This window comes from Raphanus sativus, chromosome 3 (assembly GCF_000801105.2).
Source record: "Raphanus sativus cultivar WK10039 chromosome 3, ASM80110v3, whole genome shotgun sequence".
Lineage (NCBI taxonomy): Eukaryota > Viridiplantae > Streptophyta > Magnoliopsida > Brassicales > Brassicaceae > Raphanus > Raphanus sativus.
This window is the reverse complement of record NC_079513.1, coordinates 13,873,525-13,896,798: the sequence shown is the minus strand read 5'-3', so window position 1 is coordinate 13,896,798 and position 23,274 is coordinate 13,873,525. Positions and strand designations below refer to the sequence as shown.

General features: G+C 31.7%; 1 protein-coding gene, 1 long non-coding RNA gene, 1 other non-coding gene and 1 pseudogene across 3 annotated transcripts; 1 reads left to right on the top strand and 3 right to left on the bottom strand.

The window, feature by feature from the left end:
• Positions 1–82, bottom strand: TRNAS-GCU (transfer RNA serine (anticodon GCU)). Its single transcript has one exon. It is a non-coding gene; the product is annotated as a tRNA-Ser (tRNA).
• Positions 83–212: 130 nt separating this feature from the next.
• On the bottom strand, positions 213–2,411 carry LOC108845250 (uncharacterized; annotated as a pseudogene).
• Positions 2,412–10,813: 8,402 nt separating this feature from the next.
• Positions 10,814–11,231, bottom strand: LOC130509732 (uncharacterized). The gene is made up of 2 exons (XR_008943710.1): positions 11,035–11,231; positions 10,814–10,912 (listed from the first exon to the last, which is right to left on the bottom strand). It is a non-coding gene; the product is annotated as an uncharacterized LOC130509732 (long non-coding RNA).
• Positions 11,232–13,240: 2,009 nt separating this feature from the next.
• LOC108844726 (uncharacterized) lies at positions 13,241–15,231 on the top strand. The gene is made up of 4 exons (XM_018618019.2): positions 13,241–13,673; positions 13,934–13,986; positions 14,497–14,546; positions 14,623–15,231. The coding sequence occupies exons 1-4, from the start codon at positions 13,443–13,445 to the stop codon at positions 15,093–15,095; spliced, it is 807 nt and encodes a 268-aa protein (XP_018473521.1). The 5' UTR covers positions 13,241–13,442; the 3' UTR covers positions 15,096–15,231.
• Positions 15,232–23,274: the final 8,043 nt, after the last annotated feature.

Genomic DNA, 23,274 nt, shown 5'->3' with positions numbered 1-23,274 from the left:
CGTCGCCTGAGAGATTCGAACTCTCGCGGGAAAATCCCATGTACTTAGCAGGCACACGCCTTAACCACTCGGCCAAAGCGACATATATCAATATTCATTCCTCGACTGAAATAATACAGAATTCAAAGACTTGAGTTCATGTTCTATCTACCAGATTAATAAAAAAGGTTTGAATGACATAAATTTGAACAGATGTATTCTATTAGCAGCTGAATATGTTATTAATCTTTTGAAGATGTTATAAATAGAAATACCAACAGTCAGAATCCAAAGAAAAAAAACTAAACCAAAACAATTAAGATTGCAGCTTTCAACTAGAGTCTACAGTTTTAGCAAAAAAAAAAATTACTAGAGTCTACAGATCATCCCAGCTTCCTCTTTCTTCCAGTCTCCTCCTTCTCAGTGGACGAGTCTCTGCACTGTCAACATCAGAGACCCTTGAACCATTCTCATGTGGTCTTCCCACAGAAGAAGAAACAGTCACCATAGAATCAATCTCAGCCCCAGCAGTATCAACTTGACTCTCCGAGTACATTACACCTATTATGCTTGAGACCGATTCTCTGTCTTCAACACCAACACTAGCAATGTTGTTTCCCTCTTGGTTCCTTGCAGTTCTCGGTCTCAGTATCTCTCTCCAGATTGACATAGCACGGGTTTCACTTTCCTCTTCATATACCGGTGCAACAAGTACCGCTGCATAACCTGGCCTCTCAAGTGTACTCCTCCGCGCTCACTCTCTCAACGCGCCTTGCTTGTGGTCTTGAAGGGATCTTGTTGGCGTCTGAAACCTCTTCAGATTCTTTCTTCTTGTTGTTCTTCCCACGGCCATAGATTGGAGTCAATGTTTTCACAGATACTTCCCCTTTGCAAACAGGACATTCCTTTGCCTCTGAAACCTCTAGCCAGACAAGGCCAACAGTAAAGATGGCCACAGTTAGTGACGACTGGATCGATCCTTGGACAGGTCCATACATATATAACAATCGTAAAAGCTCCCTTCCCTTCCAACACTCTTCTTAACAACCATTTTCTCCTCTACTAGCTCGAGAGCTACCGTCTCAGGGTTTCTTCCATCAGTAAACGAAAAATGACTCCTTTAGATCTTTGTTTATTCTCCTGCATGGAATGAAACCATAATATTATATAATTCACAAAGACAAATATAGATATACAGATGGTTCCATTGGCAACAAACCAAATTAATTAATTACACCAACATCATTAACATAAGAGATGATTCTCTTGTCTTGTACGTATCGATGAAGGCCATTTTATTTAATTACCGAGCACAACCTGTGATCTCGAAACCCACCAATTCTGAAACCCTAATTCGCAAAACCCCAGACTGAAAATAATATTAACCCAGAGCTCTTGCCTTTGTAATAATCCCCTGTGCTCTTGTTTATATTAATGACGTGACGTCTATATCGCACGGCGACAATACACCTTCCCCTTAGTGGACGGTCAGGATTGGTTATGCTGTCTCTTTGACCAGATACATACACAATTTTGGCTTCTATATTCTTACCAAAAGTTGCCCCCAAAAGTTTAGTACTAATGAATCACAACGATTTTTCGACCAAAAAGAAGAAAAAAAAAGAATCACAACTATTTAAATTTGGTAAAATATAATTAATTATTTGACTAAATGTAGATCACAGCAATGAAAGAGGTAACATATCAATTTGTATTATTTTTTAAAACATTACATAAATTTACTAAAATAATATATAATATAGTTATTGACTTACCCCTATGCATATGTATTGTGTACCTAATTTTCTAATTAAACATTTATTTGTGAGTTAATACGTTAAATTTAATTAATGTGTATATGTGTGTTAAAAAGTTGATGTTTTTTTTTGGTAAAAAAAGTTGATGTTATTTTAGATTAAAAACTCTCTCTGAAATTAATTAATTTATCTTATCTGTTTCATGTAATTTACATGAGAATTCAACAAACCAAATAAGTCTTGCTACATTTTTTTTGTTTAAAACATGTTTTAGTTTTTTTTTATCAAACTGGTATTTTCTTTCATTAATATTTGTCAAAGTACCAAATTTGATAAATGTAACCAAGAGCATGCTGCATGCACAACAATATCCTCTATCAGCAATCAATTTTTAAATGTAACCAAGAGCATGTAAATGTTGGACTCAAGAAATGTATCTTTTACATCCCGTGGCTGAGGCATGACTCTCATTTTCTTTTTCTATGATATGACTCGTCTAGGCAGTGATTTTGGAAGCTAGGGACAGGAGACGATTGCTTAATCTGTTTCACAACATGAATTCGTACTTCCACATAGCCACTGGACCAACATTGCCTTTGTAATCGAGACTCCTCTCTGGCCACTGATCTCCAGCTCAGCCACATCTCCGAAAGGCCTCACCATAATTGCATCCATTTACGTACAACAAGCTCGCATGAACCACGTAAAACAACTCAAACAACGACTAAGTAATGTGTCAAAGATATCAAAACATTGATGATTATACACAATAAACCCTTTAAATCTGAAAATCTTATATACATAATAAAGGTTTCGTGACGATTACAATTTTTGAAAAAATGTGGATGAGTTGGTTCGACTCCTTCATCACAAGTACAGACAAACCTCATCTTAATATCGTCAGAATAGTCGTCAAGAAACGAATCAGTGTGTCTCATTCAGCTAGACCAATTACAGTAGTGTGTAAATTACATGAAAAAGAACTACCAACTCTAAACTGTTCGTTCTTTCACAACCGATTTCTCAACTACTAAACTATGGCTGAGAATGGGAGAGTGTAGCAAAGGTGGATCATACTAGCGTGGTCTACCAACCCAACTCTATTTTCTCTTCTATAATTCCCACAAAATAGAGTAACTTCATTATAAAATAAGTTTTGCTCCAATAGTTTACTCTATAATAAAGTTACTCTACTTTTGTAAAAAAAATAGTGCAAACCTATTTTTTCACTCTATATTTGGAATGAAATAATAGTTTTACTCTATTTTCTCCATAAAAATAGAGTAACTCTATTATAGATTAAACCATTGAAGCAAAACTTACTCTATAATAGAGTTACTCTGTTTTTGTGGGAATTATAGAAGAGTAAATAGAGTGCCATTGGAGATGCTCTTAGAGCATCATTATTGGTGATACTCACTTTTGAGTCCTTAGCATATATTAATATTACTTTTTTGATTAGGGACAATTGTAAGGACTTTGCAAAATGTGGTGGTTATTGGTGAGACTTATGTTGTATCTTAGCAAATTATTTTTTTTTAATAAATAATGACATATAAAAGAGAAGTTTTAAATAACACATATAAAAGAGAAGTTTTAAATAACACATATAAAATTTAAACATTAAAATTGAAAACATAACAAAATTACAATTTTGATATAAAAAAATACAAACATCATAATAAAAAAACAAACAAACATTTTATTCCCAAATAGCCTTATAGTTAGCTACAGACTTCCCAGGCGTAATATTCCTTCTAGCTTTAGCGGCCTGGATACCTTCAGGCCGAGGCTCCACATTGGTGCTTGAAGTTTGCGAATTTGTCTCACCAATTATCCTCTTTGAACCACCACTAGATTTCGGAGGGTTAAGGCAATGCCATTTCTGTTCATGCCTCAACACACACCACGCATGCTCGAGGTTAAACCTGGTCCCCTGATCAGTGTAGAAGATATGGTGAGCTTTCTTTAGAACATCAATGTCATTCTCACCACTGGCAAGTTGTCTCTCTGCTGCAGAAAACGCGGCACAAAACTTGTTAACCTGATCATTAATTCTGTGCCACCTTTGCTTACAGTGACGACGATGTCTCTGATCACCATTTTCTATAGCTTGAGGACTTCCTGAATAGTATGCTCCTACCCGCTCCCAGAAGGTGCCCCCTTTTGTGAATTTCCAACAATAGGATCCTTCGACGTGTTAAGCCACGCACTGATGAGAACCTCATCATCAGCTGGAGTCCATTTCATCCTCTGAGTACGCTCCGCGGCTGTTACTTCGGGGGGAGATGGAGCATCAGATTGTTGAGAACTGAAAGGAGGGATCTCTGATGTTAGAAAGTTAACAGTAGAGGGAAAACTATCATAAGATAAGTTTTCATGGATAACACCTCTGTGTATACTGTTAAGATGGCCTAAGTAAGTAGAAGACTGAGTATATGGATTCCTAGGATCCATGTCTATAAGAACAGAGAAGCGTTTAAAGAAGAGAAAGTAGATGATGGAGATTAGAAGCGTTTAAAGAAGAGAATGAAGAGAAGCGTTTTGATGATTGAAGAGAAAAAGAAGACGATGGAGTTTTATAGGAGGAAGAAGAGGATGGAGATTATATGATCATAATTATTATCCTAACCATAATTCTGAACTTACACCAAACACAATTTAAAGTTACAAGTTCATTAAATTAAACCATAACCATTTGGTTTTAAATTAACTTCACTTCACTTCACCTATTTAGCTAAGTCAGTCAGGCTTCACTAACTAGAGCTATTTAGCTAAGCATTAAAATAGAGGATTTGCTTGCAAACAAACTTCACTTCAACTATTTAGCTAAGCATTAAACACTGCGGTCATATCACAAACAAGTAACCACCACCTACAATTCGACCTAACATTAATTGTGGCTCTAATGAATGTGAGTTAGCTTCTACTATGGCGGTACCTACCATACGAGCTAACAAGTATGGGAGCTAACAGTTTTTCAAGCTAACAATTATTCAAGCTAACAATCGAATACGACCGTAGTGATTTTCACCACCTATTAGCACTAATGATTCTCAAACAAGACAAAGACAGAACAAGACTAGAGAATCCCTTAATCTGATACTCAAATGATTCGCAAACAACAATGCATATCATCACTTCGTTTTAACCAAACCAAGAACAATTATAAGCCACAAAACACAGCAAGACAATCATATTATCACTTCTGATCACTAACCAAAGACAGAGGAAACACACATACCTTAGTGCTGCTTGCAATCAGCGGAGATCGGTGACGGAGATCCGTAAGGAGTGAGCGAGGTAAAGGATAGTCCTTTCAGCTTGGAATCGTCGGAGCACCAGATGCGAATCGTATCACCGTCAAGAGAGACGCAGGAAGGCGGCGGATATCAACGAGAAGGATGAAGGAAGGCACCGGAGATCAACGAGAGCAACGACGAAGGTGGCGTATATCGACGGAGGCGTTGTCTACTAAGCCAAATCTTAGAAAAGCCTTCGATTTCGGCTTCAATCGGCGGAGATAGAGAGGAGATTCCTATCGGGGTCAAGAGAGAAGAAGGGAAGAAGATGGAATGGATTTCGAGACCAAACCGAGGTAAACTTTACACCGATCAATTAAACCGATCAATTAACATCTCAAATAACAACGTGTGGCACTAAGAACGCGAACAAAACGACCCTTAATTAACCAATATTTTTCTCTTTTTCGCCATTTTCATTTATTTTTAATCCATAATTGCTAAGGACTTTAGTTTAACTACGCCGATAACGATGCTCTTATAATTCTCCATTCACAAAATTTTGCAAATTAGTTAGCAAAAATAGAGGAATCAGAAGCGTACAAATATATTTGTCTTTTTGTGAAAAAAATGGAGGAACCACTTGATATTTTTTTTTGATAACTTTGGTATCTGGGCAGCCACATTCCCAACTATCCCCGAAAGGGGTCCAGCGCCCCAACGGAAGGGATGTTAAATCTGTTTTGGCCAAGACTCGAACACGGGTAGCGGGCAGTACATCTGTATGCAATACACATACCAAAGGGAGTGTTTTATACACTTTTTTATTCGTAAAACTTGTTTTCTTTCAGCTTCGTAAAACTTGTTTTAATATGAAGTTATTATTCTATTTCCATTTTTATTATAATTTTTTATATCATATAGAAACGTAATATTATATTTTTTATATTGTAATTTTTATTCCACTTAAATATAACATTTATTTTAATATTTACACCATATTTTATCATGTATATTTTTAATTTAATATAACAGTTTACTTATAATTTTCAAATTATAGACATTTTCAAATTCAATTTTTTTCATAAATTCTTCTTTTGATTTTTTCAGAAAAAAAAAATCAATTTATCTTTTTGAAATTAGAAATTTTTTTGTTAATATTTTGAACCTATTTAATCCTTTAAAACTATTTAAATTTATCATTAAGTATATAAAATATTTTGAAACTATTTAAATTATCATTAGTTAAATATTTTTTTTGGTAAAATTAATTAATTATTTATATTTATTAAATATTAAGATTTATATATATTATTTGTGATGATATTCTTAAAGAAACATTAAGTAGTTTATAGAATACTATTTTACTACAATTATAATTATTCTAAAATCATCAAAAATAAAATATATATGAAATTTAGAACTTAAAATAGTTAATTTTATCACTTTTTATTAAAATAACTAATTTGAATTATGAAAACCAATTAGTAATATAAAATTGTATGTTTAAAATAATTTTCCATTATATTTTGAATAAAATATTATATCTTTCATTTATAAAGTATTTTAAAATAATACTTTTAATTATGAAATTAAATAGTACTATAGATTTTTATATAGATTAATACAAATTAATACAGTACTTTGGACCAGTTTTTATCTACTTTCACCATTCAAACATATGTTTTAAACCGCTAAATTCGCTAGATCCACACTTGAACTGCTCGATTTGCTTGATCCACTTTTGTTCCGCTCAATTCACTTGATCCGCAACGCTTGATCTACTTTCTCCATTCAGAGCCTATATATCGTAAATCTATATAAAAGAACAATAACACATATATTTTAGTTATTTGATTGGACAAGGTGCACGTTAAGACGTTTAGCCGGATCTCTACTATCTTAGAGCAACATTATTGCTGGGACAAAATTGTTGTCTCTTAGCATTTTTTATTATTATTTTTTTATTAAAAGAGAATATTAAGAAACACAAGCAAATATGTAGATTATTGGTAGAAACTTTTATGTTGTCTCTTAGTAAAAATCATTTGAAGTACATAACAAGCAGTACAACTTGAAACATGAAACATAAAACAGAACAACAAAGCACACGCACATGAAGTATGAAACAGATAGGGAACTTGAAACAGAAACAACACTCACAGCTTCCCAGTACATGTTCCTTGCTTCTATCTGCTCTTTTGCATCGAGTACCTGGTTACATTACATGTGCAGCTATATCAATAAACTCTAAAGCTCAACTAAGTCTCGAATCTAACTTTCTGGTGATCAAGTTCTTATAGATTATCACTTTCATGAAAGCTGCTCAACTAAAGAACTATAAAATCCCTAGACATAGCAATAAGATGATCATGACATGAAGTGATGAAACATAATACCTTTGTACAGAAGCTGAAAACAGGAGGCACAACGAGCGCAATATCTTCATCTCTCTCCTTCCTCACCACAAACCCACAACCACCACACTCCCTCTTACATGCCTTTTGTGAAGAACATGTAGAACCCGATTAACAAAGATATTAAACGGTCTTCACATTCTTGAAAAGGAAGGAGTCAAAACAAGACTTCACGTGCATCAATCTACTCAAGCTCATCTCTCGTACACCAGTTTTCACTACATAACAGAGAACATGATTAAAGATGACGATCACACAGTTCTTCTAACAGAGCCTAATTACACCAGAATCTTTACCACTCTGTTATCTCAACAAGAAAAGGGATAAAAAACTATGCTTTTTGCATCATCATCAAGTTCCCAAGAGTACTATACCATTCAATCACATTCCACAAATTAGCAATCTTCATCTCTCATACCTGGCAGGGAGAAATCAATCAAGCAGCTGTAGAAGGAATCATCCCAGCTTTCCTCGCATACGCAATGATACCACCAGCATCAATCACAGGCCCGGCATCACCAATCGCCTTAAGCCTATACTCCTTCCCCGTCATATGATTAATCAAAACACTTTCCGCTTCCTTTAACTCCGCCGTCGTCACATCACATGGATAAATCTCCCTTGTTGCCACCGAGATCCTGAAAAAGATCCTCGCGTACGACTGCGCCACCACCGCCTTTCGTAACCCTAATCTAACCTCTCAGCACGAGAATTGCGCTTCTCCTCTTCGGTTAGCTTCACTGAAACTAAGGACGTCGACTAAGAGCATCCTTATTGCAGGGATAACATTAATGTATCTTCCACCTGCTCTATCCAGAGAAGGAGAGGAGGGAGACGACGAGAAGGAGTGAGAGAAACAATGACACATGCTCTGTCCAATCTCATCCTTTCACCTGTCCCAAGGACCAGCCCAAAACAGATCCAAACAAATGACTTTCTTCGATGATTCTTTGTTAATTAAGCCTTTTTTTAGCCCAAAATTACTAAGCACCAAGGCTAAGAGCCCACGATAATGATGCTCTTAGGCCAACTCCTACGTGACGTTATAACACTATTTTGACGTGTGATGTGATGTTTTTTTGACTCCAACTGGACGGCATATCTCACGGCATTTTAGTGTAGTGTTCCATTTTGCTACAGTGCAATACCATATTTATGTAACACTGTAGCGACGGCAAAAGTTTTTTTTTTTCAAAACTATTTGTTAATGTATTATTTAACTATATTTGATTATATTTGATTTGTATGATTAGTTTACTATTGAATTAAATATTTTAAATATATCTTATTGTTTTATTATATTTTAATTATTATAAAATATTAATATAAATAAATAAAAATATAAAATTAATTCTAAAATACATAACAAAGTCAAATTCAAACATTTTTGGTTGGAATACTAAAATCTTTAGATTTAGTATATTTTAATTTAACTTTTGTCTATGTGTTTATTTAATTAGTGTAACAGTATGTTTTAATAATATATTATTATATAATAAATTATGTTTATATGTAATCATTATTTTAATTACAATTTTAATTTTAGTTAATATGGTTTAGTCATAAATAATTAATATTTACCAAAAAATAAATTAAAAGAATTTTGATTAATAATAAAATAGTGAAAAGATTCCTTTTTAGTGTAACATTTGGTGTTGTGGTTGGAGATTCAAAAAATTTAAGTGCTAAAATAACACTAAAATAATGTGATTTTGACACTAAAATGGTATCATAGGTTGGAAATGCCCTTACACTTTCAATCAGGCCCGGCTTAATAACCAAATGGACCATGTGCCTTATTTTTTTCTTTTCTAAATCAATGGTTAAATTTAGAAATTAAACCTTTAATATATAAAACTAAAAAATTAAGACCTTAAATAGTAAATAAAAATTGATTAAAAATGTTGGACCCTGAGCTGCTGAGCATTTGCACCGTGTGCACTACCCTAGAGCCGGCACTGCCTCCAATATACACCTCCATCAATGGTATAAGGTGGAGATTTTAGAAAAAAAAATGATTAGTTGTTGATTAAAACAAAAGTGATTGATGAGATTCTAATACACATCCAATAAAATCTCAAAAGAAAACTTTTGAAACTTTATTGGATGCGTAGTAGAACCAATGCCGGTCCAGCATAATCTCATGCCTAAAGCATAAAAAAAAAAATTTGCCCCTTAAGTATAATAGGTAGGTTCAAACTAGAGTTGTCAAGAATACTTTTAACAGCTTTTACCACTAGGCTATGTACAGTTTTGACAAATTTGGCGTCTCTTAGGACATCTGCATTAGTGAACTCCATGAGGGGAGTTCACCAAGCATTTTTTATTATTTTTTTTGTTTGACTTTTAAAAAAAAAAATTATAATCGAACCAATCGCAGACCGCCACATATCCTGGATAATAGTCATGAACCAGTTCACTGGGAAGAGTCTCGCAGGCGCAGGTTCATGTGCTCCTCTTATTTTAATATTTTGTTTTTCTTGGGAATGCTGTGAATCCCCAACAAAAACCTTCAATACAGATGGTCTTAAATTTTAATATATTTTTAGTTTGTTGGGTTTTAGGTTAAGGCCGGGCCTGAGTGTAACCCAGTGGCGGAGGCAGCTCTTTGGCATATGGGTCAATTGACCCATGTGGATTTTATTTATTTGAATTTTTTATACTTGTATTTAAGAAGAAACTTTGAAAAATATGCAGAAAATGGTGTATTGACCCTTGTAAAATATGTTAATTAAGAATTTGACCCTCCTAAATGAATTAGCTAGCTCCGCCACTGGTGTAACCATCATTTTTGCTTTAGTTAGCAACTAATTATTTTTTGGGAACCTTTTTTCCTACCATTGATGGGGGTGCTGTAAGCCTGTAACAAAGGGGAAGAAACTGTTCCGTCAATTTTCGGCTTAATGTGACATGCCACTGCATCATGATGCCAGCCCATTCCCACCTATTTCGACGAGGGATGCAAGTGCAACATTGTCGTTCTCGTTCCTCTCCTTTCTTATTATTGTTAATTTTTGTAATACGATCTCGACCCACTGATAGACAAACGTTAACAGGTTTCTTTTACAGATTTCTTTTGTCTTTTACTTTTTTTCCAATATTTTAAGAATAAGAAACTAAATAAATGTTCTAAAGGATAGAACTTCTCGCTCCACCCACTCCCTCTCGTCCAAGCTGGCATCAATGAGAAATGGAGACAAGCCACCGATTACCTCCTCTCCCGGTTCTCAGCACGTGCGCCATCTACTCTCCATGTGCCTCTCTCCCGCAATTCTATTTTTTTTTCCTTAAAAATCAACGCAAAACATACCTTAATTTGATAATTCACCCAAAACTTTCAATAATTTATGTCATGGGGTCAGCTGATTCGGACAAATATGATTAATTTTAGTTAGGCTTTCGGTCCAGTTCTGACTAACCACATGTTGTGTTGTTGTTTCCAGTCGGATACAAAGATGCAAGTTTTACGTTCAGAGCCAATCTTGAAGAGAGTCAGATGAGACATTGGTGTTGACTTCTAATTTCAAGAAGTTTACATTTATCACATACGGAGTATATAGAATTCTTGACCACTGAAACGTAAAATGTATACTCTAAATTTTTTTTTGCTTTTCCAAAAAAGAAAAATATTTTCTTTACCATAACATGTCTAACCCATATAGAGCGTCCACACGCAAACGCAAGAAAACTACGAGCGTCCCGCCGAGTGTCTAGCTTATCTGCTGTTTGCATTGTTGTTGTTTTAACTATTTCAGTTCAACTCATGTATATAAGTCTAGTATAGACGAACATTTGTTTTATATATCCTACGTGAATTGCTGTAAAAGAAAAAGAAAATCAATATACATAAATTCATTAGATCTATATATATTTTCCCCCTATAATATATATCACATTATACATGTGCAACCCGTACGGTTCAACAACTACATTTAAGTCAATAACAAACAATTAACCAATCTTTTTGGGTAAGTGGGATGATTTTACATAATACATTTAAATAAGATAATAAATCCTACGACCTGATCCGGAATTAAGCACTAGTGATGATGTTCGTATACCCGTTAGATTTGATTTTTTTTTTTTTTGAATTTTTGGATTCTTAGAGTGAAGATTCAGTCAGCATATCTTTAAAAAAATTAGGCTGGGTTGAAATTTGAAATCCGTTTGAATTTATGTTTGTCAGATCTTTCAAGTTTTCTCGTGTAAATTCATATGCTAGATTTATCTAAAATACTCATTAAATACTTATAATCAACTAAATAAATTCAGAAATATATATTTAAGAAGTGATTTTTGGCATTCAAGCTTTCAAATTGAAAGTTGAATCGGTTAATATCGTTTATACTCTTAATAACAAAATGTATAAATTAACCACAAAATAAAAACAAAATTTAATGTTTTGATTAGATAATTGATTAACATTAACAATAGTAAAAATTATCCAAAGTCTTAAAAATATATTTTAAAATAAAAAAATATTTTCTATATACATATTGTTGTTATCTGAAAAAAATATTTTAATAAAAATTTTTTAAAAGACAGAAAACACATAACAAATAAGTAACATTTTTTATTTTATATAAGTGAAAAGAGAATACTGAGTGATTTTTAAGATGTATTTCTATATAATAAATATAGTGTACAAATAGTTTTTAAATTTTTTGTATTCAAATGAAAATATAAATAATAATTTATCACTATAGCTTAGTTAGTAATATATATATTAACAGATCACTATAAAATATTTATTCTCACATGTGAAGATGAAACACCTAGTAATTTAATATGCAATATATACATTTGAATAATATATGGCTAATACAAACACACTTGTAAAAGCGATTATTTAACTTATCTATTTAAGTATTGTATACTAGATGGTTTGCCCGCACGTTTCTTTAAAATATTTATTTGTGTATATTTATTAATTCAAAAAGTCATCAAAATAAGTTATTATTTATGTTAGAATCTTTAATACACTAACATACTTGAAACATTTTAGAAAATATATTTATACAAATGTTTTTAATTGATTAATATTTATTTGTAAATTTTTTTATATCTTAATTTTTAACTTCTATAATTAAAAAATAATAATTTTGTCAGATAACAATACAATATATAAGAATTATCTTTTTATTTTTGACAATATTAATTTATAATCTAATATAACATATAAATATAATATTATTAAATTAAAATTCGTTTTTTTAATTTTAAAATTGAAAAAAATATTTTCAGATACAACACAATATATATATATTAATTATTGTTTTTGACAATATTAATTTATAATGTAATATAACATATACATATAATATTATAAACTTAAAATTCGTTTTTAACTTTAAAATTAAAAGAAATATTATTTTCAGATAACAACATAATATATATAAGAATTATCTTTATATTTTTGACAATTTTAATTTATAAATCTAATATAACATATAAATAATAATATTATTAACTTAAAATTCATTTTTAATTATATAATAAATTACATATAAAATCATTAAGGATAACAAAGACATTAACCACTCTAACTTTTAATGTTGCAAAAAATTACTTCGCAAATAATAGTATAGATTTGTATATTTTTATAGTTTTTTTCTTTTGGAACACAAGTATAATTTTATAGTCAGCTACCAATAATAACAGCAATTTGGTAATTTTCTAAGAAAATTACCAAATGCTAATTACTTTTTCTTTGCATAACCTTTTTTACTGGTTATAGTTTATTTTTAATTCCACCCCCACAATATATACTTAAATGCATATATAATTGTATTTATATAGTAATTAATCTCAGTCATTCCAACGTGGACTCTTCCTCTCTCAATTACTACTAACTTGCTTTTTGGGTGCAACAACAATTAAAAAGTGAGAGAGAGAAGAGCCATTACCAAGAACACCACAAAGCATTCTCCTTTTTATTTTTATATATCCAAGTCCATGTAAGAAAAAAAAAGGATTGCTCTTTGTTCCTTATTTATTTCAAGTTCTTCTTTGGTGCAAACAAAAATTCAAGAATCTTTCTCTATACGATGAGGATCCGGAAACGACAAGTTCCTCTTCCTCTTTCGTCTCTATTACCTGTTCCTCTATCAGATCTCTACTTTAACAGGTCACCTACGGCCACCACCGCTCCATTCTTTTGCGGCCAAGACAGAGACGGTGTTCTTGCTTCTCTTCTTCAGCTTTCGCCACCACCGTCGCCGGTTACTGATCGGCTGATTCATAGAGATGTGATGAGGAATAATGAGAAGAAAGCTTTGGTGAGTTTTAGTGCAAGTTGAGATTTATCTAGAAACATAACTATGATTCTTTTAGCAAAAAAAAAAAAAAAAAAAAAAAAAAACTATGATTCTTGGGTGCAGTTTGTGTTGTCTGAAGACCGTACAATTTTTTTGGCTTTTGTTTTTGTGCGGAAATAATTGGTTTTATTTACGCTGGACAATAATTATTCTTCATATTTGCAGATCTTATAAGAAAGAATGTTCAATTGCTCATCTTCGTTTTATTTTGCTTTTTCTAGAAGGATGAGGATGATGATGTAGACGTGAAGAGTAGTACTGATGCATCTGGCATGTAAGTGAATTCGATAAACATACAATTCATTCTCTTCTCTCCTATAACTTTGTTGGTGTAATTACTAATTAGATAATACAAAACTTTTTAAGGTGAAACTGGATCAGAGGTAATACTTGCTTGGTTTGTAGAACTAGAAAGCTTTTGTTATATGTCAATAACGTATTGTTCAGATGAAGTCGAGGTTGGATCTATATATATAATATAATTCAAAAGTTGTAAATTCATTTTCGTTTGTTATGGTTTTACAATATCGTCATTCTTCTCACACTTTAAGCATTTGGGAATACAAGATTAGTAGTAAGCGATAATGAGCAACTGAATCATACTTCTTAACATGCACACCTCACCACGGTGCATGTTAGCATGGGATGCTCTTATACGAATGGTCCCCATATCAACCCCTATATCTTGTGTGCTCTATTATTATCTTCTTCCTTTTTCTTGCACGCATAGATCGCTTTCATCTATCTTTTTTATTAATTTTCTCTTCTTACTTGCTTCAAACAGTCGCAGCAAAAACGTTAATCCCTTGGGAGAATCTGACTCTTCAACACAAGGTAGGTACATCATATGGAGCTTAGCTTTATGTTTTTTGGTTGCACCTTTCACCATTTGTATGTATATATTTAATAGTTGTCGAGAAGAATGAGAAGGGTGTTACTTTGAGGAAGAGAAGAAGCTTTATAAGCTTCGAGGAACAAACAGATGAGGAGGAGGAAGAGGAAGAAGCTCACGGTGGTAAAAAAGGGAAGAAGAGAGCCAAAAAGAACGGTGTGTTAGAGGAAGGATCACGGTGCAGCCGCGTTAACGGTAGAGGATGGAGATGTTGTCAGCAAACTCTTTATGGATATTCTCTTTGCGAGCATCATCTTGGTAAAGGAAGAGTAAGAAGTATGAACAAGAGTGCAGGCCGTCGTGGCGGCGAGAAAAAGACGGTGGTGATGGAAGTGAAGAAGAAGAGAGTGAAGCTTGGGATGGTGAAGGCGCGTTCCATAAGTAGTTTGCTTGGTCAGGCCAGCACAAGTAGTGGTATTGCTGATGTTGTGGTTGCTGCTGAGAGTGAGATAAGTGCACCTGCTGATCAGTTTGCTGATAATATTAAGTAAGACTGCCGATCAGCATTTGCGGAGTTGTTTGTATATGTTTATGTACATGATGATAATGGACATAGCTCTATGTATTCGGTGTGTGTGAACGTTGTGCCTATAGATTGATTGAGGACTTGGCTTTTGCTCTTGATCATATATATCTGGTGGATGTTTCCTCTTCAAAAGCGTTTAACAGTTAAATTTAAGATGCATAATAACTACTTCACTAGTGTTTCTAACTTTTTACTTTTTGGGGAAATCATGTAAACTATTATTTTTCTTTTATATTTTTAACCATAATTAGATATTTTATTTGCAAAACTATAGGAGAGAGTTACATTAAAAGACATATTATGTCTTTCTTTTACGTCAAAGAACACAATGTTTTTATGACACACTTTCTCTTGTAGTGTGTATAATATTCAGACCAAAATGACCTTGCTTTTGACTAAAGACAAAACACTTGGTTTGAGGTAGCTAACTAAAAAAAATGGTTTGTGAATGTCTACAATAAATATAACATTTATTAAGAGACTAGGTAGTTGTATAGGTGTAGTGAATTATTTTTGGTTGTTAGATCAGTTTTAAGAGAAGAAGATCCAACGGTTTATGATTAGCTTAATTGTTGTGTTTTTAATAGGCATAAATGGAGGAAAATAATATGTGACACTTAGTAACGAATGTTCTTATTTTTTCAAGAGAATCAAGGTGTGAGAGAAAAAGTCGGAAGTTGCAGGTTGGATCTAATTCTTCATTTAGTACAACTTTTCTATAAACTTATTCATCAGTATCATGACTAACGATTAAGCTTTTTGTCGATACAATTACGTGGATGAGACTTAGGTGGACAATTTTCTGTGGACACAATTTATATAGATACGAAAATATTACAAAATTTTATGTGGACAAGTTTATGTATACACAATTTGGTGGACGAGGCTGTTACTTTGACTTGGATGGGATTGGCATGGATGCATGCGAAGGCGTTGTGTGCGTATTAAATCAGTGGTTAGGTTTGTAATGGATACACAGCTGTGGACATAAGATGAATGTAAGCATGAATATGCAATATGTTAGTTAAATACCAAAAGAACCACACATGCTGAGTACATGAGTAGACTTAAGCCAAATGGAGAGCAAAAACAAAAGGTGCCCATTAGGTGTATCATGTGTGGCTTCAGGAGACGGGTTGCTAAGGCTGTTGTGGTTTGGGTGAGTTGTGGTCGGGTAAGTCATGGTTAGGCGTCAGCTGTTCAGCAGCTTTATGGTCAGAAGTTAGGTGAACGGGTGATGTGTGGTCAGGAGTAAAGTGGTTGCTAAGTGTGCGTTCAGGCGATGTGTGGACGGGGGTTGTGATGTTGTGTGACGAGCAATAGTCAGACAAGTTGTGAAATGGTAAGGAATCAAGGATAGTTACCGAGTCTGAATATCAGAGTTGAGGAATCAAGGATAAACAATTATGCAGATTTAAACAAAAGAGTTGAGGTTTAATTATGTCGAGAACTCAGACAAAACTAAACTAGAAAATTTCTTGTCAGAGAACAGAAGATAAAATGGACATTCCATGTCGGAGATTTGGAGTGAACCACATCACCAACCGATTCCGATAGCTTTGATTCCGCAAGCGAGATTCTCCAAACCGGTGGTAAGCTTGTAAGAGGTGAGAGATTTTTTCTGATTCTGTTCTGGAACGAGAAAAGAAAAAGAAAAAGTGATTGGGGTTCATGAAGAGGTTTTCTTTTTTTTTTGGTAAAGATGATTGATTTTTGACAGAATTAATAGATTATTGGCTTTTTTTTATAATCAGTTAATTTTGTCTAGTTAGGAAACGTAGCAGAACACAAAACATAACTAGTTTAAGGGTATATAGGTCATATCAGTAGCTAAAAGTGTCCTCAAAACCCAATGTGCCTTATTGGTTAATTGAAAACATGAAATGTGTCTCTCGAGGTAAAATTCTCAAACTATAGTTGCATCGATCCTAAGCTTAGTTTATGAAAGGCGGGCAAATAATGAGAGTCTAATACCTTGAAAGTTGAATGTATATGCAAGGCGGTCCAACAAGCTAAAAAGGCAAGAATTTGATTTACATTTATAGATTATCCTGAAGTTCGAAAATTATATAGTTTTCTTTTGAGAAAAGCTACAATAGAGTAGAATCCAAAGAGAAGTGAATAACTAGTAACTTCAAACAGTTAATCAAATACCACATCAACAAAAGTTATCAAGCAACACATAAACAAAATATTTAAGTTTCAAATCCTAAAAATCTACCATTTTCTTTCCTTAATCACCTCCGTGACAATGTCTATGGGAATTGCAAAGCCAACATCCACTTTTGCATCCCCATACCCACAATTCAAGCAAATAACCTCGCCCTCAAGGTTTACAAGCGGTCCTCCAAAACTCCTCTCATGCAACCAAAAATCAGTTTGGAGATAAATTTTGCATTTACCTTCTGCACCCATTTCAAATTTTGTTCGTTTAACACAGCTGGTTATCTCCATCAAAAAGGTGTTGGCATACTGTTAATGGTTGTCAATAAACAAAACCCAATCTATAACAGAGATCCTTCGAGACACCAAACTAGGAGTCTTTTTCATATACCAAATAAATAAACAAAAAACTATGAAGGCTTTCCATGATGTTAATTATGCTATTAATTAGTCTATTATGTATTCTTGGTGAATGATGACTTGTACAACAACTGATTTTGGTCGAAATTACAAGTTTTGTATAACACTACTACCAATTTTACAAGATTCCAGTCAATATAATATCCACATTCAGAAAAAAACACTACCACCAATCTGATTAATTTGTAAAATCCATGTAAATCAGTTCAATCAATTTTTTATTGTTTAGTTATTTGATGTAGTTTTGACTGATGTGATTATTATTATCCCAACGTTTGGTGGAATGGTTTGGATCTAATCCTCTTTCTATTATTTGAGGAAACCATTTTAAAAACAACTTTTAGTTCATGTGTTTATAATTAATTTGCCATTACTTACTTGGCATCACCACATTTCACCTTAGACCCTTTTCAAAAAACACCTTTATTGCCTAGAGTATTTACTTTTTATGCCATTACATATATTATATGCTTTATATAATTACTATATGATAGTTTCGTATAGCCAAATATGGAAATAAAAGTTAATGATTTGGCAATCACTAGATAGTTTAAATATGGAAGATGGCGGTGACATACAATCCACATTCCATATTAACAATTTAACAATCATATATAAAGTTCGATTTTGAAGAAAACTATACGTATAACTCACTGTTTTACTTTTCATGTTATATAATCTAGATACATATATAATTGTATCTAGATAAAAAATATATGTCATAAAAACTACTTGAAGTAATGAGTATTCATAGTTTAGATTTCAATATTTTACTTTGCACGTATACAATGAATATGTAAAGTTCATATATTTGTGTTGCTCAAATTATACTTTACATGGTGGGAGAAATGATGTGAATTTTACTTTATAAAATTATATCTATATATTCAAAATTATATTTTTTAAATATTAAGATATAAAGGTGAATGTTTTAGTTTTCATTTACAATTCGTAAATCTTCATATTTTGCTCCGATATTAACAACATGTTAAAGATGAAAAATTTATACTCAGTTGTATTTAAAATTTATACTCAGTTGTATTTAAAAGTTAAAATTATACTAGGTTACCTTTTTGCATTTTTTGGTTTCTTGAGGTGTAGTAAAAATTAAACGGACGTGATTATAGAATATAATGCTCATATTATATTTCTTGAAAACAGATGTTACATTTTTTATGTCTAGGTTCATAAACGGAAAGTGGCAAGAGTTTGCCTTGACTGCTGTAATTGAAATTAATGCAAAAACATATCAAAATCAATATCTTCTGATTGATCTTAATAAATCAATTCAATTAGTATTAAAGTGAATTGATTGACTAATAATGGAGTATGCCTAATCTTCTTTTGCTCTGTAATTATAGAGTTCTATTTAAAGAAAATCATATTTTCTTCCCATTTTTCCAAATGATAAGATCACAAAAATTGTGCCGCATTTGAAATGATTTCCATCATTTATATTTAATACCCGTAATTTGTGTTTTTTCACCTTATTGATGTAGTCAATTTTAAAAGAAATTCGAAGATTGATATGAATATTCTATTTAATAGAAGATTTAATAGCTACTTGCGCCCTGCATATAAATTTGAAGCATTGTAAAGAGCAATTTTATTATTTAACCTCATTCTCATGTATGATTAACACAATTGTCATTTCTTATCTGTCATATAATTTATATAATATATATATGACTAAGTTATATAATTTAAGTAAATAAACAGGAAATCGACCTTATAATTTAAATAAATAGGAGATTTGGTGATGTTTTTAATATCAAATCTAATAATGTTTTGTTTCTATATTTACTTTATTTTTTTGCTAATTTAATGTTTAATCATAATTAATGCTATTCCAAAAACTAGAGAATCAACTTTATAATTTAAATAAATAGGAGATCTGGAGTCATCTTTTAATATCAAATCCAATAATGTTTTATTTCTATATTTACTTGATTTCTTTTGTTAATTTTACGTTTTATCATAATTATTCTATTGAAAAAATTAGAATTTAAGTAAATAAATAGAGAATCTACCTTATAATTTAAATAAATAGGAGATTTAGTGACATCTTTTAATATCAAATCCAATAATGTTTTGTTTCTATATTTACTTGAGTTTTCTTTGCTAATTTTACGTTTAATCGTAATTAATGCTATTGAAAAAATTAGAAAACTAATGCAATATTGATCAATACGCATTTTGATTTAAGTTAATATATGAAATTTATTACTAATATATTGAAATTCATGAGACCAATTGAACATTTTAAACGAAATTGTAGGGATTTTTTGCCATTATTCTCGCCATGTAATATATTTGATTGATACAATTATCATGACATAAATCCTGTTAATTATTACAATATATCATACTAAACTTTTTTCTACTGTATCACAATCTACAAACTTAAAACACACAAAGACAATGAATGCTATTGATGCTTTCAGAAAGAAGTATACAATTTCGTTTAGTGAGTTTGGTAAGCTGATACATTTTTCTTATTTTCTTTATAGGATTGCAAACAAAGAATTCTGAAGATATTTTTTATTTATTTTTTTATAATTTGTTCTTTTCATATTTTATTAATCTATTGTATATGTTTCGTTTTACTTTATATTCATAATTTATATTATGAAATCAAATTGCATGTGTTTTGTTTTATCTTAAATTCATAACTAATTATATATAAATTTTTTTTTTACTCTTATAGATTTACTTCCACAAAAATATTCCGATGTTACATCTAATCAATTACACAAGTTTTTAAAAAATCAAAGTTCACCTTATATAAACATGCATAATTTCGTTCAATCTTTGTTATATAATATGTAATATTTGTTATTATGATTTTTAGTTTTCTAATATCTTTAGAGTAAAAGTTATAATTTTTATTACACCATTCGCTCCGTGCATGGCGCGGGTATCACCTAGTTAATGTTATTATAGTGTCGTAGTTTATATTTTAGGATGATACAATAATGCGGCCAGATAAAAAGTGGTATAACTCTAGGTTAGTGTTGTGATTTGTTTGTTTATATTATGGAGTGTTCTTGACAATGCAACATAGATTTTGTTACTTAAATAAATGTCCCCATAAGATTTATTAACGTTATAAATTATCAATTCTGTTTAGATTGGTTTGTAATTATCTGGTACTTTTATCCGCTAACGTAGGCCTCATGTGCTAGCTCATCTCTTTGAGCAAGTTCTATTGTGTACCATTTTACACAGCTGGTGCCTTAAATGTATGCTGCATTATTATATGCCTCAGTAACGTAATGAATCCACCTTTATATGTATGTTGCAACAATATCAATTTACATTTTTTGAAATTTTCCCATAACTGTTTCTTTAAGTTCAATATTTTTAGACTAATATTTTTCTTAAGATGTGTAACTTTAGTTCAAACTATATCTCATTTTTCCTAATCAAACTTGAATTTCATTCTATAATATATTCTTCTATTAGGAAGAGAGAAATAATTTGTTTTGAGTATTATATTTAAATTTAACTCAATCTAAAAACAAATTGAGTATATATGTTTGAATAAAGCAAATAAGAGTGTAAGACTATTGCCTACAATTTTGTATTTTTTATTACTAGAAGGGAATAAAATAAAATAAAAAATCATGTTATGCCAAAAAACAAATATTGGCTTATTTGGTGGTAAAATTAATTATTTTTCTTCATTTTTAGATAAACAAGTTACTTATTTTGTTGTAATTTGAATGCCAAAAGGTTTACAAAGAATATCATGACCCATCAAAATAAAAAATGCCTGTTTTTGCATTTCGATATTTAGTAGTAATTAGCGGTTGATAGGAATCTAATGATTGAACCTACTAATTAAACATGGAAATTAAAAAGAGAATATTGTTGTGATAACAAACGAAAAAAGAGATACGCCTACTTTCTTGGTCAAACCTCAAGTAATTGATTTTCTGAAAGTCAACGCCGCTTCCTCCAACTTTCTGACTTTTGTAACTTTACATTATCCAAAAACTGCTAATATTCCACACCAAATTGCACATTAAAAAACTAATCAACCAATCAAAAACAAGTCAAACTTGGAAGGCGAGTAAAGGAAAGATGGAAACATGTTTGCTAACAACTCATAATAGCAAAGAGTTGATCTCATGGGCGCTATCTTGTTTGGTGCTCAAATGACCCCTTACCCAAGCAGAAACAGCACACTGATAAAGGTAGCTATTTTTTTTTGTTTTTTTTTGTCTGCGTGTGTGTGTGTGCGTGTCTCTGTGTGTGTGTGTTACATTTCACCCAAACCTGATGTTACATTTTCAGGTTGCTGGAAACAAACATCATGTCGCTAAAGCATTAGCCTGTCTAGCTAATTTGCTGAGGAGATGCGTGTTTTAAAACACAAACGGTATGATCACGGATGAGGTTTGCACTTTTGAAACCTAGTTTTACGTAGGCTAATGCTTTCTTTGTGATAAAGTAAACTAGAAAACAAATTAGCGGCTGCGGAAGTCTCTGAGGAAGAGCAAAACAACTTGCTAAAGGATTTGGAGTTGAAGGAAACTGAGTACACGCGCCGCCAGAGTCTTAAAATGGGCGTTGATGACTTTGAGCCTTTGACAATGATTGGGAAGGGTGCATTTGGAGAGGTTTTACTTAAGTAAATGTCCCCATAAGATTTATTAACGTAATGAATTCACTTTTATATGTATGTTGCAAGAATATCAATTCTGTTTGGATTGGTTTGTAATTATCTTGTACATTTATTCAGTAACAGCCAAGATTTCAACTGTAAAAATTTAGAAAATACTAAACATCATGTTCACTATAATTTTATCTATTTACATTTCTTTGAAATTTTCTAATAGACTAATATTTTTGTTAAGATGTGTAACTTTAGTTCAAACCATATCTCATTTTGCCTAATCAAAGTGAAATTCCATTCTATAATATAATCTTCTATTAGGAAGAGATAAATATTTTGTTTTGAGTATTATATCTAAATTCAACTCAATCTAGAAACGAATATATATATATATATATATATATATATATATATATATATATATATATATGTGTTGGATAAAGCACGTAAGAGTGTAAGACTATTGCTACTGTTTTGTTTTTGTATCACTAGAAGGGGAAAAAAATAAAAATCTTTGTTATGGCAAAAAAACTCAGATATTAGCTTATTTGGTGGTAAATTTAATCTTTCTTGTTCATTTTAGATAAACAAGTTACAAATTGTGTTGTAAGTTGAATGCCAAAAGGCTTTACAAAGAAAAACATGACCCATCAAATTTAAAAATGCGTGTTGTTTCATTTCAGTATTTAGTTGTAATTAACGGTTGATAGGAATCTAATGATTGCACCTAATAACTAAACATGCAGAAATTAAAAAGAGAATGGTGTTTGTACTTGTAATAAACATAACAGAGATACACGATGACTTTGTTAGTTGACTTTCTGAAATTCAACGCTGCTTCCTCCAACTTTCTGTAATTTTCATTATCCAAAAACTACTACTCCCTCCGTTTCTTAAAGAGTGTCGTTGTGACATTTTTCACACAAATTAAGAAAGTTGT